Raw genomic sequence first — 16,367 nt, 5'->3', positions numbered from 1 at the left:
ACAACTGAAAGCCAGAGGATTGCATCCAGCATCTATTTGGAATCTAAGCCCCCTTTTGATATAAATGTGGAGTGGACACAACCATTCTAAGGTCCACAGGATGAAGGAATAGAGTATGGATTAGAGTGGACTTACTGATATTCTATTCATGAATTGTTGTGATTAGTAATCGAAGAAAATGTGGTATTGGTGTGGAGAAAGTGGCCATGGTGGCTGCTGGGGGTAGGGAGTGGGAGGAAGAGATGTGATGTGGGGGCATTTTTGGGACTTGGGGTTGTCCTGGGTGGTGCTGTGGGGACAGTTGCCAGACATTGTATGTCCTCCCATGGCCCACTGGGTGGACTGTGGGAGAGTGTGGGCTATGGTGTGGACCATTGACCATGAGGTGCAGCGGTGCTCAGAGATGTATTCACCAAGTGCAATGAATGTCTCATGATGATGGAGGAGGTTGTTGTTATGGGGGGAGAAGTGGCGTGAGGGGGGTATTGGGTATATGGGGACCTCATATTTTTTGAATGTAATATTAAAAAATAAATAAAGACAAAAAAAAAAAGAATAACAAGTATGGTGTGGGGAGAAAAAAAAAAAAGAAAGCAGTTAACAGTAAGCTCTCCTGGCCAGGGCACCTGTGCCAGCCAGGCCGGCATCTCTGCTCTATTCATGCTCCCACCCCGCTAGCCTGGGAGCACCCAGGAGGGGCTGGAGAGCAGGCCCGCCTACAGGTGAGGCTGGGTGGAGTACAGGCCTTTCTATCCATGCCATCCCATGTTGCCAGGGCTGCTGTAGCAGACCCCAGAAAGGGGTTGGCTTCACAACAGGCATTTACTGACTCGCTGCTCTGGTGCCTAGAAGTCCAAAGTCAAGTCAAGGTCATCCAGGCTGCGCCTTCTCCCAAGGCCTGTGGCCTCTGAATCGCAGGGCTCCTTGACCCAGGGCACTGTCCTCAGTCTCCCCAACCTCAGGCCTTTTAGACGGCCTCCAGGAATAGGGGAGGAGGTCCCGCCTGCCGGAGTGGGGCCACAGCGCAGGAATGAGGGTTCAGGTTTAGAATATGTCATTGTCGGGGTGCATACTTCCACCCAGCCCAAACAGGAGCTGGAGTGAGGAGCTTGGCTTGCCCTCTCAGCTCCCTCCTTTTGGGCTGCTGCACTGTCTCCTTTTGTGTAAATAATAGAAACACCCCTGTGGACGGCTGTTAGGAGGCATGGCGGGTGCTGTGTGGGTGAGCTGGGGAACCTGGAAGAGCTGGCCCCCATAGCATGCCGCCCTGCTGGCTGCAGGAGCTGTCATTGGCTGGGCTCTGGGTCCTCCTCCCAGACCCCCCATGCCCAGGGGTCCCTAGCCCTAGCCCTAACCCTAACCCTACCCTAACCCTAACCCTAACCCTAACCCTAACAAGTAAACAAAACTGGAATAACTTTAAGAGTCTATGTATCTGAGCCAAAACAGGTTCTAAAGAGAGTTCTCCAGGCAAAAAGTAATTATCTCAGACAGAACCACAGAAATGCAGGAAGGTCAAGAGAATAACAGAAAAGGCAAATGAATATATGTGCAAATATTTATAAATTATATTAATTGTATAAAACAATAATAATGTACACTATGGGGTTTAAATATACATATACTTAAAATTTAAGAAAACAGTAATATAAAAAAGTGGGAGGGTAATAAATAGATGTAGTATATTCTAAGGCATTTACAGGGAAATACTATATTTGAATATAGCAAGTTGAGGATGCATGTTGTTGCTTAACCAGGATTCTTCAACTAAACCACAGAGCACAAAATTAATTTGAATGACTATTTTTTCAATTCTCCCATGAATGATACATAACTAAGTCTAGAATCATAGGAGAAAAGTTCATCCATTCCACAAAATAGAAATCTGAAGGCATCAGGGCTTAATTCTCTCCTAAAATTCTGGTAATTCTGGTAAATAAAGATTACCACAGGTAAATGATAAAAGAATAATACAATTATATGTAAGTGACACATTGATGGAGGGGAAAATGGAATGATAAATATAGAACTTAAGCCATCAATCATTAAACATGGAAAGAGTTACTTCAATGGGTCAATCCACCACAGTGATGGACCAATTTTAAATAACTCTAAATAATATAAAGATACTATATCTATAATATTCTTAAACAACTTAAAAAGAGAAATATAATCATATTGGGAGACTTTAAAACCTCCTTGTCAGTAGCTGATAGAATAAGCAATTAAAATATCAGTAAAACCCTGGTTTATTGGACTTACCCCATTCAGCTAACATGGAGTTGAAGAATGTCAACCACCACACCATAGAGTCTAGAGTGCCTACAACTGAAAGCAGGAGGATTGCATCCAGTATCCATGTGGAATCTAAGCCCCCTCTTGACATAGATATGGAATGGACACAACCAATCCAAGGTACACAGGAAGGAGGAATACAGTAAGGGTTAGAGTGGACTTACTGATATTCTACTCATGAACTATTGTGGTTAGTAATCGAGAAAATGTGGCATTGGTGTGGAAAAAATGGCCATGGTGGCTGTTGGGTGTGGGGAATGGGAGGAGGAAATCAGATGTGGAGGCATTTTTGGGACTTGGTGTTGTCCTGGGTAGTGCTGCAGGGACAATTACCGGATATTGTAGATCCTCCCATGGCCCACTGGATGGAATGTGGGAGAGTATGGGCTATGATGTGGACCATTGACCATGAGGTGCAGCGATGCCCAGAGATGTACTCACCAAATGCAATGGATGTGTCATGATGATGGGGGAGAGTGTTGCTGTGGGGGGAGTGGTGGGGTTTGGGCAGTGGGGGTGAATGGGGACCTCATATTTTTTGAATGTAATATTTTAAAAAAATGAATAATAAAAAAAATCAGTAAAAATCCAACTTCCAGACAACGTGGCTAACAAACTTGTGCCTCCAGTGGAGGCACATGACATATTTAGAGCACTGAATCCAATGACAGAATATATTATTTACAAGTACACAATACAGTTGGCATATTCTGAGTCATAAAACAAGCTTCAACAAATTTCATAGGTTTAAAATCACGTGGAGTTTCTTCTCTGACAACAGAGGAATTAAGCTAGAAATCAATAAAAAAGATAACTAGAGAAGATCACCTTTGTGAAATTAAGCTTACACACTTCCAAATAACTTGTAGGATAATAAAAGAAATCGCAACAGAAATTTAAAAATATTTGAAATCACATAACAATGAAGTTATATAAAAATCAGCTGTTGTACTTAAGGCAGTTTTAGAGGAAAATTATTTAGAGTTTTAATGCATGCATGAGAAAAAAAGGTTAGAAATCTATAGACCAAGCTTCTATCTCTTGGAGGGAAAATGAATCCTGACCCCTACCTCACATCAATGACAAAAATCAAGTCCAGATGAATTGTTGATCTAAGTGTAAAAGATAAAATAATGTGTGGCAGTTTGATGGTTATGAATTCTAAAAATAGATATTGGATTAGGTTTGTACTGGTCTGTCCCTCTGGGCATATTAGATTATATTGGATTCAGACGTTTCACCTTTACTTGATTAAATAATGATTAAGGCTCTTGATTGGGCCGTGTCAGTAGGATGTTGCATCCTTGCACCCTTGGTGGGTGAAGACTCACAGAGAAACCACACCACAGAGAAGGGAGGTTGGAGTTTTAATCTTGGAGCCCAGGAAGTAAACACAAAGAAGAAGAACACAGAGGAATAGATAAACACACAGCAGAAGCCCCAGGGCGAGAGACAGTGTCATTTGCCTGATAGTCTACAGCTGGCCTTGTGGAGCAAGCAAAGCAGCTGAGCCTGGAGAGAAATGAGCCCCAGAAAGAGAGGAACCCAGGAAGCCTGAACCCTTGGCAGATGTTGGCAGCCGTCTTGTTCCAATACATGGCAACAGACTTTGGTAACGGAAGTAACTTATGCTTTATGGCCTGGAAACTGTAAGTTTCTACCCCAAATACCCTTTATAAGAGCCAACAGATTTCTGATATTTTGCATCAGCAACCCTTTGGCTGACAAATTCAATAAGCTTTAAAAGAAAATATAGAATATCTTTATGATCTTGGAATCATAAACAGGACACAAAAAGTACTAACCGTAAAAGAAAAATTGTCAAATTGGACTGCATAAAAATTATGAATTTTGGTGTATCAAGAGACTATTAAGAGGACAACCAGCAAGATGGCAGTGGAGAAAGGAGCTCCTAGAGCCAGGTCCTGCTACAGGGCAGTTAGTAAACACCCAGAGCTCTCTGGAGCTAGCTGAAGCACCTGCTTGGGGGCTCCAGGAGACCAGAAGCGCATCCTGCCACATCCTTGAAAGAGTGGAAGGAGGAGACTGGCCATCTGTGGAGAAAATTCGTAAGTAGAGTACTCCATGCCATGGGGGTCGGTGCCCATCCTCCACTGGAGGCACAAGCCGCCTCAGGAGCTATTCTGTGGCTGGAATTCAAAGTTCCACTTCCCAAATATGGGGAAGAGATGGTTGGGCACCAACTTCATCTACTGATGAGAAAATTTCAGTGGGCTAAAGTATGATCCTAAGAAAAGTTAAAGTTTGAACCTGTTCAAGTCAGAAAGAGGCTGGCAGCTGTCATCTTAACTCTGCACCTGGCAGGAAGGGAAGCAGGGCAGACTGAAAATCACAGTGCAGGTGGGGACTGGCTTCTTTCCATCCAGGTTAGATTGCAGCTCTAGCCTAGGCCCCAGACCCACCTCCCGCAGGGAGGAAGCTGGGGAACCTGCCCAGCCTCTCCAGGAAATTACTGGCCAAGTCACAGAAGCCAGTGATCATTCTACTTTGGCAGTGCAAGGCACCCCAGGAGCTGTTCTGTGGCTGGAATTGGAAGCTCCATTTCCAAAAAAACAGGGGAGGAAGAGATGGCTGGTCACTGACTTCAGCTACTGATTAGTAAATTCGGCTGGCTATAATAAAACCCTAAGAACGGCTAAAATATGAACCTCTCCAGGTCAGAGAGAGGCTGGTGGCCACCATTTTGACTCCACCCCTAGTATAAGGGAAAGCCGGGCTGACTGAAAACCAAAGTGATGGTAGGGACTGGTTTCTTTCACCCAGATCAGACTGCAGCCCTAGCCTAGGCTTCAGCCCCACCTCTGGCAGGCAGGAAGCTGGCAGGCCCTGCACCACCCTATCCAGATAACTGCAGATACATTTGGCTGGCACAGATTAAATCAGAAATCTACTGGGACAACTGCAGTCATCTTGGGCCCATACTGCATAGACTGCTGCCCACACCTGCACCTCCATCCCTGCCCCAGGCAGAAGAGAAAGGAGGATGAAGCTTCAACAGTCTCTCTCAGCAACTATAGTCTAGGCCTGCATGACTTGGATTATTCCACAGAGCTGTGACTCTGCCCCTACCCCTGGCAAAGGAAAAAGTTGGAAAGCTTCATCAGTCTCTGGGGCAATGAGGGCAGCTTGAGCCTCCAGTTTATAGCACTAACTACATCCTTGGCTCTGACTGCACAACCAGCAAGGGAGAAAGGGCAGGAAGCCTTAAACTTAAAAGAAAAATTGCACCCAAAATAAATACTCTATAAGCCAGATGCCAAGATATCAACAAAAAATTACAACCCCCACCAAGAAACAGGAAGCTATGACCCAGTTAAAGGAACAAGATAAGCCTCCAGATAACATAAAGGAGTTGAGACAACTAATCATAGATACTCAAACAAATCTCCTTAAGAAATTCAATGAGATGCCTAAAAAGGATATATATATATATATATTTTTTAAATATTACATTCAAAAAATATGAGGTCCCATTCAACCTCACCACCCCCACCCCCACTCCCCCCACAGCAACACTCTCTCCCATCATCATGACACATCCATTGCACCTGGTAAGTACATCTCTGAGCATCGCTGCACCCCATAGTCAATGGTCCATATCATAGCCCAGTCTCCCACGTTCCATCCAGTGGGCCCTGGGGGGATCTACAATGTCCCGTAGTTTTCCGTGAAGCACCACCCTAAAAAGGATATTAAGACGACACTGGATGAGCACAAAGAACTTGAAAGCATACACAGAAAATTAGCAGATAATATGGGAATGAAAGGTGCAATAAATGAAATTTAAAAAACATTGGAATCATATAATAGCAGATTTGAGAAGGCAGAAGAAAAGATTGGTGAGCTTGAAGAAATGGCCTCTGAAAGTGAACATACAAAAGAACAGATGAAGAAAGGAATGGAAAAAACTGAACAAGGTCTCGGGGAACTAAATGACAGACTAAACATACGTGTCATGGGTGTCCCAGAAGAAGAGAAGGGAAAAGGGGAAAAAGGAATATTTGAAGAAATAATGGTAGAAAATTTCCCAACCCTATTGAAGGACATAGATATCCATGCCCAAGAAGCACAATGTACTCCCATCCAAAAAAATAAGCATAGACCAATTCCGAGCACATACTCATCAGAATGTCAAGTGCCAAAAACAAAGAGAGAATACTGAGAACAGCAAGGGAAAAGCAATGCATAACATATAAGGGATACCCAATAAGATTAAGTGCTGATTTCTCACCTGAAACCATGAAGGCAAGAAGACAGTGGTGCGATATATTTAAGATAATACAAGAGAAAAATTTCCAGCCAAGATTCTTATATCTGGCAAGATTATGTTCCAGAAATGAAGGTGAGTTTAGAATATTCACAGGTAAACAGAAACTGAGAGAATTTCTAAGCAGCAAGAGCAGGTTTTCAGGAAATTTTAAAGAGTGTGCTAGAGCCTGAAAAGACAGGACAGAGAGGCCTGGAAGAGAGTCTAGAAATGAAGATTATATCAATGAAAGTAACTAAAAGTGTCAAAAGAGTGGTGAAAATAAAATGACAGATAAAACACAAATAGTCAGGAATAAACTTAACCAATGAAGTAAAGCACTTGTATTCTGAAAACTACAACTCAGTGTTAATTCAAAAAAAGGCCTAAATAACTGGAAAAGCATTCCATGCTCACAGATTGGAAGACTAAATATCATTAAGATGTCAGTCCTACTGAAATTGATATACAGATTCAATGCAATCCCAATAAAAATTGCATCAGCATTTTTAGTTGAAACCATGATTATCAAATTTATTTGGAAGGATAAGGGGTCCTGCATAGCCAGAAACATCTTAAAAAGGAAAAGCAAACTCTCCTCTCTAGACTTTAAATCATATTACCTAGCTATAGTGGTAAAAACAGCATGGTACTGGCATAAAGACAGACACATAGACCAATGGAGCCAAATTGATGGTTCAGAAACAGACCCTCACATGTTTGGTCAAGTGATTTTTGACTAGCCTGTTAAACCCACAAGCTCAGGCAGAACAGTTCACTCAACAAGTGGTACTGAAAGAACTGGACACCCATACTCAAAAGGAAAGAGGACCCTTTCTCATGTCTTATCCAAAAATTAACTCAAAATGGATCAAAAACTTAAAAATAAAAGAACCATAAAGCTTCTAGAAGAAATTTCAGGAAAATATCTTCAAGACCTGGTGGTAGATGATGGATTCTTAAAGGAGATAAGAGAACTGAGATGGACTACTGATGTTTAATGTATGTGATTTTAATTAGCGCTACTGTAAAAGTGTGGAAATGTATAGAGTGGATGGTAACACATAGTAACAGCTAGTTTATAAATGGGGATATGGCTGAAAAATGGTAGTCCAGGTATGTAAATGCCAATTGGCAGAATGCTAGAGAATAATCTAGGAACTGAATAGCACAGTAAACTAAGGGGTGGATAAGAATTGTGGTTGATGGTACAGATGCAAGAGTGTCCTTTGTGAACTAGAGCAAATGTACATCATTTATTGCAGGGTGGTGGGGATGTGCAGAAGCATGGGAAAAATACAACTGGAGTGACCTATGGATTGTGGTTAGCAGTAATAATATTCTTGCATCTATGCCAAAGATGTACTGTGTTGATAATGGGGCAGTATGGAAAATGTGTGCCAAATGTACATTATGAACATGGTAACAGTCAGATGATGATATCTGTAACAAATATTTCACCATAGTGTGGTGTGGTGATAGAGGGGTGTTGTTTAAGAATTCTGCACATGTGCATGATTGTTTCATAAGTTTATACTTCTATCATAAAAATATATTTTAAAATAGTAATAGGATGGGTAGGGGTAGAAATACACCAAATGCAAGATAAGGACAATAAGTAGTAGTGCGATTTTGACAGTATTCTTTCATAATTTGTAACAAACGTCTCACAACAATGCAAGGTGTCAGTAGAGGGTTGATATATGGGACCCTTGTATGATGTGATGCATGTTTGCTCTGTTAAGTTCACAACTTTTACTATACACTTGTTTATGTATGTTCATATATAAGTGATATAAAGATAATAAAAATAGGGTGGGTTGGGGGAAAAATACTTTGGTTAGTAATAATATTTTGACAATGCTCTTCAATCAGTTAAAAATGTTTACAATTCAAGATATTGGTGGTAGGGTGAGGTACCATAGTCCTGTATGACATATGTTTGTTTTGTAAGTTCACAACTATTACTATACACTTATTGTTTATGTATGAGTGATATACTTAAATAAATTTTTCAAAAAGACAATTAAGAAAGTTAAAGGCAAGAAGGTGCTCACAAAATGAATAACCGATAAAGGATTCCTAGTCAGAATTCCTAGAAAACCAATTAGAAACAGACGGCCCTAACAGTAAAACAGGCAAAAGAGCAACAAGCACTTCACAGATAGGATAGCTACATGATTTGGGAAAATGTGAGCCAGCATTAGTCATCAAGGAAATGCCTATCAAATCCTCACACCCACCAGAACAAGTAAAATGAAAAACACAAGACAACACCAGGTGTTGACAAGATATGGAGTATCAAGATATGTGGTGGTCTGGAGATGTACCCCAGAAAAAGCACAGTTCTTAAACTTAATCCACTTCTGTGGGCGTGGACCCATTGTAAGTAGGACCTTTTGTTGAGGGCACTTCAGTGAAGGTGTGGGCCACTGCAGGATGGGCCTTAATCCTATTACTTGGTAAGCAGAGAGAAATTCAGAGAAAGAGAAAAAGCCACAGAGGGAGCAGCCAGAAGTGGGATGTTAGTGGAACCCAGAAGAGGAGGGAGGGGCCAGGAGAGGCTACCATGGGCCAGCCAAGAACCAAGGGTCACCCGCAGCCAGTCCCACACAGACTCGGAAGAAAGCATCGCCTTATGGAGCCCTGATCTGAACCTTTTTCGTAACCTCAAAACTGAGCCATTAAATTTCCATTTTTTAAGCCAACCCATTTTAAGTATTTGTTTAAGCAGCCAAGGAAACTAAAACAATAGGAAGGCAAATTTGACTTTGCAAAACTCTGGCAGTATCTACTAAAGCTGAACTCCTAGGTATAAACACAATGCAAAAATGTGTATGTAAGTATACCAAAAAGTATGTACAGACATGTTCATATTTGCACTAATAATACTGGAAACGACCCAAACATCCATGGGCAATGAAATGAGAAACATAAATGCAGCACATTCACTCAGTAGTACACACTATACAACAATAAGAATGTAAATCAGACTACTTGCAAAATCATGGATGCATCTCACAAGCAATGTTGAATTAAAGAAGGCAGACACCAAAGAACACACCGTGTGCCAATCCATTCAGAAAAAGTTCAGAAACCATCGACTGTGATCTGTCGTGATGGAAAGGGCAGTGCCCTTGGGGGCGAGGACTCTGGAAGGCAGCGTCAGGCTTCTGGAGCAGGAGTCTCTTGGTCTTGTTGCTGGTTACATGTGTGTCCACTATAGTCATGACTTCAGCAGTTTTTGGTGTATATTTTGCATTTCAATAAAAAGTTCACTAAAATCAAAACAAAAACAGTGTAGATATATATGTATTAGATAAGAAAAGGTTACAAAGCACTGTATGTGGAATGACCCCATGCTTTTTTTTATAAACAGAAATAGGATATACACTAACATTCGTTTATTTAAGAATATTTATTGGGCACCTGTTATGGGCTGGTAGACAATCTATGCAGAACTACCCCATGTGGATGACCATCGCATGCACTCCCTTCTCCAGCTCTCCTGCCAAGTCAAGCCCACACACCCCAGGACCGCTTTATGCAATCTCATGTTCCATGTTGGGGAGATGAACGACTCTCACAGGAGCAGACAGCAGTGGATGTGTGTGTCCTAGGGACTCAGGGTGGAACTTCTCTGGCTCGGGAACACCACGCCACTGGCGTGCTTATGGTGGGTGCCGTGCACAGCACTGGGGGAACACCTGGAAAGCACAGGCTATTTCTACGAGAAAAGACACTAGCCTGTGGGAATGCTGGGCGGCAAGGAGCCTGAGCCGTGAGCTTGCGGGTAATATCGGGCTGCGGTGGAGGTGCTCAGACTTGGAAGTGCAAACATCAGCTCCAAGGTGAGTCTTCCCTGGCGTGCCATCCCCTCCAAATATGCAGCTGACTCTCAAACACACCACGAAACGTCATCTCCAGATTAGAAAGATTTTTTCTCCAACCTGAAAAAGGCAGAAGTAAACAAATCTAATAATTTCAACTTGACTAACATTCAGTATTTTATAATTTAATATTGGACAAGAGAATGGTATTCTGGTCCAGAATATTTTTTAAAAGACATTTAAACTTTTAACATTAAGCAAAGCACAATACAGGCTTTAAAAATTAAAGGAAAAATATTTGATTCTTTTTTCTTCCTCTCGTCTGAAGAAGAGAATTTCACTGTTCACTAGTCTCTGAGAAATGAAACCAGAGAAGTCTCCTGCAGCATCATAGAAACTGAAAAGGCACCCAGTCACCCCACTGTCACCCTACTGTCACTCCCCACCACCGTATGTGAAGCCACGTGTTCAATGACCCACTGCCCCAGAGCTGAAGAATGTATTTCCTGTCACATATCAAGACAAACTACATGTGTAATGACACGAGTATCATGTAATGGATGAGCACAGGCTGAGCTCCTCCCTCATGCCACCTCTGGGTGCTCCTGGAGAGGGCTCGTCTACACTGGCTCTGGGCTTCCTGCTCTCCTGGAGAGGGCTCATCTACACTGGGGCTGAGCCTCTGCTCCCGCTCACTGGCTGTGTCTCCTTAAGGAAATACTTTCTGGCCTGAACCTCCGTTTGCTGTTCTGAACAGTGGATGCCCCCCTTCCTGCTGAGAGGGCTAAATACAAAGGCGGCAGGTCCAGCTGGGGGGGGTCCTGCCCCAGGTCTGGCCCACCTCCTGGGGAGCAGCATCCATTGCACATGATGGAAACCAACAGCCGAGGCTGGCGTCTCTTACTCTTTGAGATGTGGGGTCTTGTCTGGACGTGACGGCCCAGCTCAGTGTGACCGACATGTGTCTTCTCCACATGGGATTTCTCTGCAGCACGACCGAGCCTGTGACCACGTCCCCCGTGTGGACCGTAACGGGGTCGTCCATCATAAACAGAGTCTGCTTCCAGTGCGTCGTGCTGCAAGACATGGGGGTTGGGGTCAGAAGACAGCCTGCCTCTGTCCAGAGGGTCTGCAGTCTCCTCCCTGGTGCCCCAGCCACTGTCCACTGACCACCACGTTTGAGGGGAATGAAAAGGCGGAGATGAGAAACCAGTGTGAATGAAGGACCATTTCCACAGGAGCTCCTGGGTTTAGAATCTTAAACACGCTGCACCCAAGCCAGCCTGCACACAAGGAAGCTAATCTCTGGCAGTCAGATGAAGACATACTCTTTCCTTTAAAAAGAATTTGGGGGAGCAGAGGTGGCTCAAGCAGTTGGTGCCTGCCTCCCACATGGGAGGTCCCAGGTTCGGTTCCCAGTGCCTCCTAAAGAAGATGAGCAGACACAAGTGACCAATGAGCAGGAAGCAGATGTAAACCAAGTGGGTGGGCACCCAGATGGCAGGTCCCGGGTTCAGTTCCTGGTGCCTCCTAAAGAAGAGCAGACAATACGCAGACAGGTGAGGGAGCCATTTTGGGGGTGGAGTGGGGGAAGTTAGTAAAGAAATTTTGTCCCTTGAAACATCTGCCTTCCAAAGAGTCTAGCAAACTCTAAAATTCTGTTTTTGTGCTTGACAATCAGGAATTACAGCAGAGTTTAGGAGAGTTGGAGCGAAGATGAAACATGCACCTGCGCAGCCCCAAGCATGACAGCTAATGCCATATGTCAGCGTGGTGGGTTATGGTGTCCAGCTGCTGGGGCCAGCAAGCTCTGGCCTGATGGTTACTGTGAGGGTATTTCATAGACGGATTTACACACCTGCATCTACAGTCAACAAAGGAGACTGCTGTCAGCGCTGAGGGGAGTCTCCTCATCCAATCAGGTGGAGGCCTTAAGCTAGAACTGAGGGTTTCAGAAGTCAGAGAGAAGAGTTTCTATCTGTAATTAAGCTAGCCAGTTTCTTCTGGGGAGTTCAACTTCACCTTCCTCTGAATTTCCAACAATGCAGCTAAATCTCAATTTATTAGAAACCCTAACACACCACACGTGCTCATCAAAAGGAGCCAAGGGGCACCCACGGGGGAAGCGGAAACCTCGCAGCCCACAGAGCCCGACTGCACCTGGGGCCTGGGCAGCCCAGCAAGCCCCCTGCACCTGCCCAGCGACCCACCATCACCCAGGCACCTACTTCTTCATTACAGGGATTTCCCTGGCCTGGAGAAATCCCTAAGCTCACACCTTTTGCCACACTTCCTGGCATGTTAACAGTGAAGGCAAACGTGTATCACGTTACACTCATCAGAGCTGTGCTTGCACAGCAGCCCAGACACAGACCACACTTACAGGTGGAATGGCCCGGTACTCAACACCAGCTGCGGCTTGTCTTCTTCCAGATTCTGGAATCTTACACTAAACCAGGCAGTAAATCCATGCAGAGTACCAGCTTTTTGATATCGAAGCACAATTCGCCTTTCATTGTCTGTGTTCAAATAAACGAATAAGAAAATAAACACCCATCTCATAAGCATGTGAAATGCCCAAGTCTAGTAAGTGTCCACTTGGTAAGATGCTTCTTCTGTATCAGTGTGTCCCTCGCTCACTGAACATTATACAAAACATACCACATCCTACTCTGAACTAAATAGCTGTGCTATTTCAGTAATTATGAAACACTGCAACATGCTAGTTAGCTGAGCACATGGAAATCCTACAAAATTTCCTCCTAAGGCAAGTACACAGGGGCAGGAGTGGGTGGGAAATGGGATTCCTCTGGAGTGACTGACGAGTTTAGGTAAGGGCTGGTGGTGATGGTCACACAACATTGTGAATGTAATTAACACCACTGAACCGTATACTTGAAAATGGTAAATAATTGTTAGGCTGTTTATACGCTACAACAGAAAAACCCACAGAAATGTACAACACAAAGCGTGTACCCTAATGTGAACCATGAACTGTCGTTAGTACAATAGTAATGTTGTTTCATCAGTTTTAACAAAGGTGCCACACTAAGGCAAATGTTAATGGTGGGGAAAACTGTAGAGGTCTGTAGGAACTCTGGACTCTGCAAAATTTTTCTGTAAACCTACAACTGCTCTAATAAAAAAAATCAAACCTTACATTGTAAATTCAAACACTGCAGATAATCAGAGAAGTTTTCAAGCATTTTAGGCCTTGTTTGCCTAACTCGATGTCTCCAAATATGTACAGAATACTTTCTATGCTCGGTACTTTGCATTAGGTAGAAAACAAGAGCTCCAGACTGGACCTCCATGAATCCAAAATTAACTGAAACCTAAAAAGTTCAGCTCACAGAAGAGAGCAGGAGTGGACTGGCTGCGTTAACCAGCTGTTCCTGGATCTGAGTAAACACCTCTGTCAGGGACGGACACTGCCCCCTGCCCCCCCAGTGCCCAGGTAAAGGGGGCTTCCTCTTGGACTCACAGCAGCGCCACCTTGTGGAAAAGGAAAGTAACTGAAAGAATTTTTAGAAAGAATTTGGTAGTACCTGTTTAGGATGCTCGGAGGGGATGGTCTGATGTGGGACGGGCTCCTGGGGAATGTCTGAATGCTCATTTTGCCAGACTGGGTTGTACCATTGGGTAGAGACCCAAGTAGTGAGAGTGGGGGTGGACCCACATCCTGGGGAGGACTAATGCCATCAAATAGAGGGAACTGTATCTCTCGAGAGAAAGGGTGGCTCCCAGGGCATTAGGGCAGTTGAGCAAGTCAGGCCCTAAACACTGTTGCAAGTATCTCTGGACGTGGCTCCTCAGGAAATGGAGGTTGGCTGTCACTGCGGGCCCCAAGGAGAGGGGAAAATGGATGTTGAATGGATGGAACCAAGGTAAATGTGGGGTAAGAGAGGAGTTTCGCGAGAGTACACAAGGATGGATATAAAACATGTAATATTACACCAAAAACATATAGGGGATGAAAGACTAATAATGTAAACCATAATGTAAAACATAGGATAAGTAAAAATTTAGAAAACTGTATATCCTAAAGTATGGACCACAATGTAAGCACAGATGTCACCTTGTTTGAAAGCTATTGTCTCAGAGTCTGTACATCAGTTTAATATGATATGAATAAGTTACAAGAATATCGCTGTGGAAGGGAAAAGGTTTTATGGTAGATGTGTGGGAGTACTGTATATTGTATATATGAATTACTGTGATCTAGTGCTCTTGTGAAGAGAAGCTCAATAATTAGGAAAAAAGAAAAGAAAAAGATAGGATGTAGAATTTTTCCAAATCAATACGTATTCTATATCTAACCTTTAAACCCATTGCTATATTCCATTTTACTACTAAGGGATCCTGACATTATATTGGGCTTCACTTTTCAGGAAGCTTTGGATCACAGAGTGGTTCAACAATGGCAGCAGAGGAATACTGATATAGGATGCTATTGACAGAGCTATACAGGGCATATGTCCAGGGTGCATGGTAATGTTTGGATATACTCATAGTGGCAACAATTAAAAACTACAGCTGGGGGGTACTGGGTTCCTGGCCGGGGGTGCTCTGTCATGGTCCCTAGGGGAGCAGCGGCAGTCCCCCAGGTGCAACGGTAAGGACCAGGAAGGAATGAGGGTCCAACAGTGAGCCCATGATACTAATGACTATGCTTGTGAGCCTATATGCCTGCAATAAAAACAAGGCCTAGAGCAGCACTGTGCCTAGGAGTTTCCTCCTGACAGCCTTCATGTTACTCAAATGTGGCCAGTCTCAAAGCCAAACTCAGCATGTAAATGCAATGCCTTCCCCCCAGCATGGGACATGACACCCGGGGATGAGCCTCCCTGGCACCGAGGGATCACTACCAAGTACCAACTGATGATGCAACTAGAAAATGACCTTGAATTAAAGGTTCAACACGGACCGGCAGAATATCCCTGTCTACATATAATAACAGGAGTTAAAAATGCTGTTTGACCTAAATTAAGGGGGAAATGGAAAGGACAAATGAGTTTATATGGCTATGAGTCTCTAAAAAAGAGTCTGGTGGATGTCAGAAGAATTGCCCTTATGCACACATGAGCAGAGTCTCAGAGACAGATAAAGTAGATACAACCCCAGGTATTGGTTCTTTTGAGGGCTAAAGAGACCCACATGTTCTAGGGTCAGCTCCTACACTTTGATTTACTGGACTTACCCCACTCAGCTAACATGGAGTTGAAGAATGTCAACCACCACACCATGGAGCCTAGAGTGCCTACAACTGAAAGCAGGAGGATTGCATCCAGTATCCATGTGGAATCTGAGCCTCCTCTTGATATAGATGTGCAATGGACACAACCAATCCAAGGTCCACAGAGAAAAGGTGGCATTGGTGTGGGAAAAATGGCCATGGTGGCTGATGGGTATGGGGAATGGGAGGAAGAGATGAGATGTGGAGGCATTTTTGGGACTTGGAGTTGTCCTGGGTGGTGCTTCAGGGACAATTACTGGACATTGTAAATCCTCCCAGGGCCCACTGGATGGAACGTGGGAGAGTATGGGCTATGATGTGGACCATTGACCATGAGGTGCAGAGATGCCCAGAGACATACTTACCAAATGCAATGGATGTGTCATGATGATGGGAGTGTTGCTGGGGGGGGAGTGGTGGGGTGGGGGGGTTGAATGGGACCTCATATTTTTTTAATGTAATATTTTTACAAAATGAATAAAATAAAATTTAAAAAAAAGAAAAGACTTGAAAATTTATTTCAAATTCCATGATGAAACTGAAGATAAGTAATTTGAATCTGAAGATGCTGAGAATATTAAACTTACAGTCCGAAAATAATTGAGGATGCTGAAATGAGTATCTATAAAGAAAATGTAAAAAATATATAAAAACAGAAAATCAGAATAAACTATAACAGAAAAATGACTGAAAAAAAAATCAATGCTAAAAAGTTTCTATATTCATATATATAATGGTA

General features: G+C 43.4%; 1 protein-coding gene across 12 annotated transcripts in view; it reads right to left on the bottom strand.

Moving 5' to 3' along the window:
* Positions 1 to 9,674: 9,674 nt before the first annotated feature.
* LOC131278790 (protein arginine N-methyltransferase 2-like) overlaps positions 9,675 to 16,367 on the bottom strand; it is a 77,583-nt gene continuing 70,890 nt past the window's right edge. For 9 of the 12 annotated variants that reach the window (XM_071215915.1, XM_071215914.1, XM_071215918.1 and 6 more), the window contains 2 exons: positions 11,297 to 11,468; positions 9,675 to 10,512 (listed from right to left, as the gene is read on the bottom strand). In XM_071215915.1, the coding sequence (XP_071072016.1) occupies positions 10,480 to 10,512; positions 11,297 to 11,468 (205 nt within the window). In that variant the 3' untranslated portion in view covers positions 9,675 to 10,479. Of the gene's footprint in view, positions 10,513 to 11,296; positions 11,469 to 12,250; positions 12,912 to 16,367 lie in introns of those variants that run through there. The other 3 variants (XR_011649086.1, XR_011649087.1, XR_011649088.1) reach the window with 3 other exon arrangements.

The sequence above is a fragment of the Dasypus novemcinctus genome, chromosome 6 (assembly GCF_030445035.2).
Source record: "Dasypus novemcinctus isolate mDasNov1 chromosome 6, mDasNov1.1.hap2, whole genome shotgun sequence".
NCBI lineage: Eukaryota > Metazoa > Chordata > Mammalia > Cingulata > Dasypodidae > Dasypus > Dasypus novemcinctus.
The sequence above is the reverse complement of the archived record's forward strand: the minus strand, read 5'-3'. Positions and strand labels throughout refer to the sequence as shown.